The sequence below is a fragment of the Leucopleurus acutus genome (genome assembly GCF_964270905.1).
Source record: "Leucopleurus acutus genome assembly, chromosome: 2".
NCBI lineage: Eukaryota > Metazoa > Chordata > Mammalia > Artiodactyla > Delphinidae > Leucopleurus > Leucopleurus acutus.
Genome location: NC_139143.1, coordinates 175,406,448 through 175,409,210, shown reverse-complemented (window position 1 = coordinate 175,409,210; position 2,763 = coordinate 175,406,448). Strand labels below are relative to the sequence as shown.

At 56.6% G+C, this 2,763-nt stretch overlaps 1 protein-coding gene across 3 annotated transcripts in view; it reads right to left on the bottom strand.

Annotated features, from left to right (window-relative positions):
• ASAP3 (ArfGAP with SH3 domain, ankyrin repeat and PH domain 3) overlaps positions 1–355 on the bottom strand; it is a 32,224-nt gene extending 31,869 nt beyond the window's left edge. For all 3 annotated transcript variants that reach the window (XM_082834124.1, XM_082834125.1, XM_082834126.1), the window contains exon 1: positions 142–355. In XM_082834124.1, the coding sequence (XP_082690250.1) occupies positions 142–270 (129 nt within the window). In that variant the 5' untranslated portion in view covers positions 271–355. The remainder of the gene's footprint in view (positions 1–141) is intronic.
• Between the last annotated feature and the right edge of the window lie 2,408 nt (positions 356–2,763).

Below are 2,763 nucleotides of genomic sequence, written 5' to 3'. Positions count from 1 at the left end.
GCACTCTGTTCTCACAGCTCTAGGGAGGGGGAAGGTTTCTGGGGCGCGGTAAGGAGGGCCATCGCAGTTCCGGTCACGCCTGTAAAGGTCAAGGCGAAGCCCTGCCGAGACCCCAGACCCCTCCCGCCTCGGCCCCCTCACCTCCTCCCGCGCCAGTGCTGCCCCGCGGCACCGGGGCATCTTGGCGGCGAAGGCGGCAGCCCCGGCCGGGGAGCTGAGGTCCTCTGCAGTGACGGCCAGGAACTCTGCGACGCTGAGCTGCTCGGGCATGGCGGGCGCGTGGTCGGGGCGCCGGGGCTGCCGGAGTGGGGCCCGGGGGTCGCTCGCCGCAGTGCTCTGGGCCGGCCTCCCAGCCCGCCGCGGGCGCCGTCCTGGCCTCCGCGCCGCCCCGCCCCCTCCGCGCCGCCCCGCCCCCTCCGCGCCGCCCCGCCCCCGACCGCCTTTGCTCCGCACAGCCGCTTCCCCTCTCGTCCTGGGAGCCCAGACCTTTCCCACTCCACCCGCTTCTCGGCCCCGCCCACGGCCTTCCAGTCTCGCTCCCCACCTTAGCCTGGACCGCCCGTCCCCCGGCCCTCGCGGGCCTCCCAGTCCTGAGAGTCCCGCCCCTGGCCCCTCGCCCGGCTCCTCGGCCCAGCCCTCTGGCCTCCCATCCCCAGAGAGCTCCGCCCCTGGCTCACTGCCCCGCCCCCGGCCCATCGACCCATCCCTCTGGCCTCCCATCTCCAGAGAGCTCCGCCCCTGGCTCACTTCCCCGCCCTCGGCCCCTCACCCGGTTCCGCGGCCCCGCCCCATGCCTCTCTGCAGGGTCCTTTGGCCTCCCTTTCTTAAAGCTACCTCTCTCTCGGCGCGTCCACGGCTCTGCCCCTTTGTCCCGCTCCCACGCCTCCGAAGTCACCCTGCCTCCCAAAGCCTCGGTGCCCTATCTCCGCATCCCTCCTTAATGCGCCTTGCGTTTCCCTCTCCTACCCATTAGTTCCCAGTCCTCATGACCTCACCCCTTGAGCTTCACCCTCACACAGCCCCTCGTCTCTCTCCCAAGCCCGGGGTGGTGGCGGGGAGGATCTCGGTGCCCCGCTCCGCCCCGAGTCGCCCCACCCCTCCCTTGCTCCGCATACCCCGCTCTCGGCCTCTGCTCTGCGTGCAGCCAGGGCCGCCCAACAGCCCCTTCGCTCCTCCCCTAAATAGTGTGCCCCGCCTCCAGGGTCTTTGTGGCTCGGCGCCTCGGATAGCTGTGTGATTTGGGGAAAATTACATCCCGTCTTGGAACCTCAGTTTTCTTCTCTGAAAATTGGCAAGTCTGATGCTCACTTGGTTGTGATGTTACGAGGAGGGAACCTTACACGTGCGTGTACCCAATAGGCGCTCAGGAACTGGCTCCCTCTTATCCGGCCTTCTCACCCACACCTTCATTCTTCCTGGGCTCAGTCTCCTGCATTTCACTCCTCAACATGGCTCACCAACCCCACCGGGCTAAAGATTGCCACTCCTCCCCACCCACTATCTTCTGCCTCTTGGGAACCACCTATATATTTGGGTGGATGAGGGATGGTGTTCAGGGTAAAAATCCACTTAGATTTATTTCAGGAGCCTGAAGTCCTCTGGAAAATATCAGGGAAACACTGTGGTGAAGAACATTGGCTTTGGAGTCAGGTAGGTCTAAGTCCCCATCCCGGTGCTGCTGTTGACCAGCTGTGTACAAGCTGAGTAAATTGCTTGCTTCTCTAAGCCTGAATTTTCCACCTCTTGAAATGGCCTAATGGTATTTCACCCCACTAAGTGACTGAGAGGATTATGTAGTTTGCGTGAAAAAAAAAAAAAAAAAACTGAAAAGATATACACTAAAATATTTCCAGCTGAGGATGTTATGAGTAATTTCTTCTTTTAGCTAATCTGTCTATCCTAACATTTTGGTAATGAATTTATACTATTTGTGGAATAGAATTCAAAGTTGGAAAAAATGTGTACAGTCTGGTGGAGGAGACAAGACCAATAGGCTGTGAAATACAACTCTGGTTCACCCCTCAGTCACTCTGCAACCCACTCTAGCCTGTTTTCAGCCCAAACTACTGCAAACAGTAATTTCATTTTTTGAAAAAGGACCATTTTCCTCGGTGGTCCTCCTCCTCTCTGACTGCTCCTTCTTAGGGCCCTTTCTGAGGTGCACTTCCTCTGCGTGTATCTTAAATGCTGGACCCTCTGCTCTTCTCACTCTACTCAGGCTTCCTGAACACCTTCATCCAACTCCACCAGCTCTCTTTACACCATTGGTGTTGATGTCTCCTGTATTCGACTCCTCTGTAACAAATTAATGCAAACTTGGTGGCTTAAAACGACACATATTTATTCTCTTACAATCCTGGAGGTCAGAAGTCTGAAGTGAGTTTCACTGGACTGAAGTCAAGGTATCAGCAGGGCCACGCTCCCTCCAAATTCTCTAGGGGAGCATCTATTTCCTCACCTTTTCCAGCTTCTAGAACTGCATTCCTTGCATTCTTTGGCCTGTGGCCAAGTTCCTCCGTCTTAAAGGGCATCTTGCTTCTGGGTCATATTACCTTCTTTTCTGTGGTCAAATCTCCCTTGATCTCCAATTTATAAGCACATTTATGGTTACATTTTTGGCCCACCCAGATGATCCAGGATAATCTCCCCATCTCAGGAACCTTAAATTAATCACATCTGCAAAATTCCTTTTGCCATATAAGATAACATTTACATGTTCCAGGGATTAGGACCTGGGTATCTTTGCGGGCCATTACTGAGCCT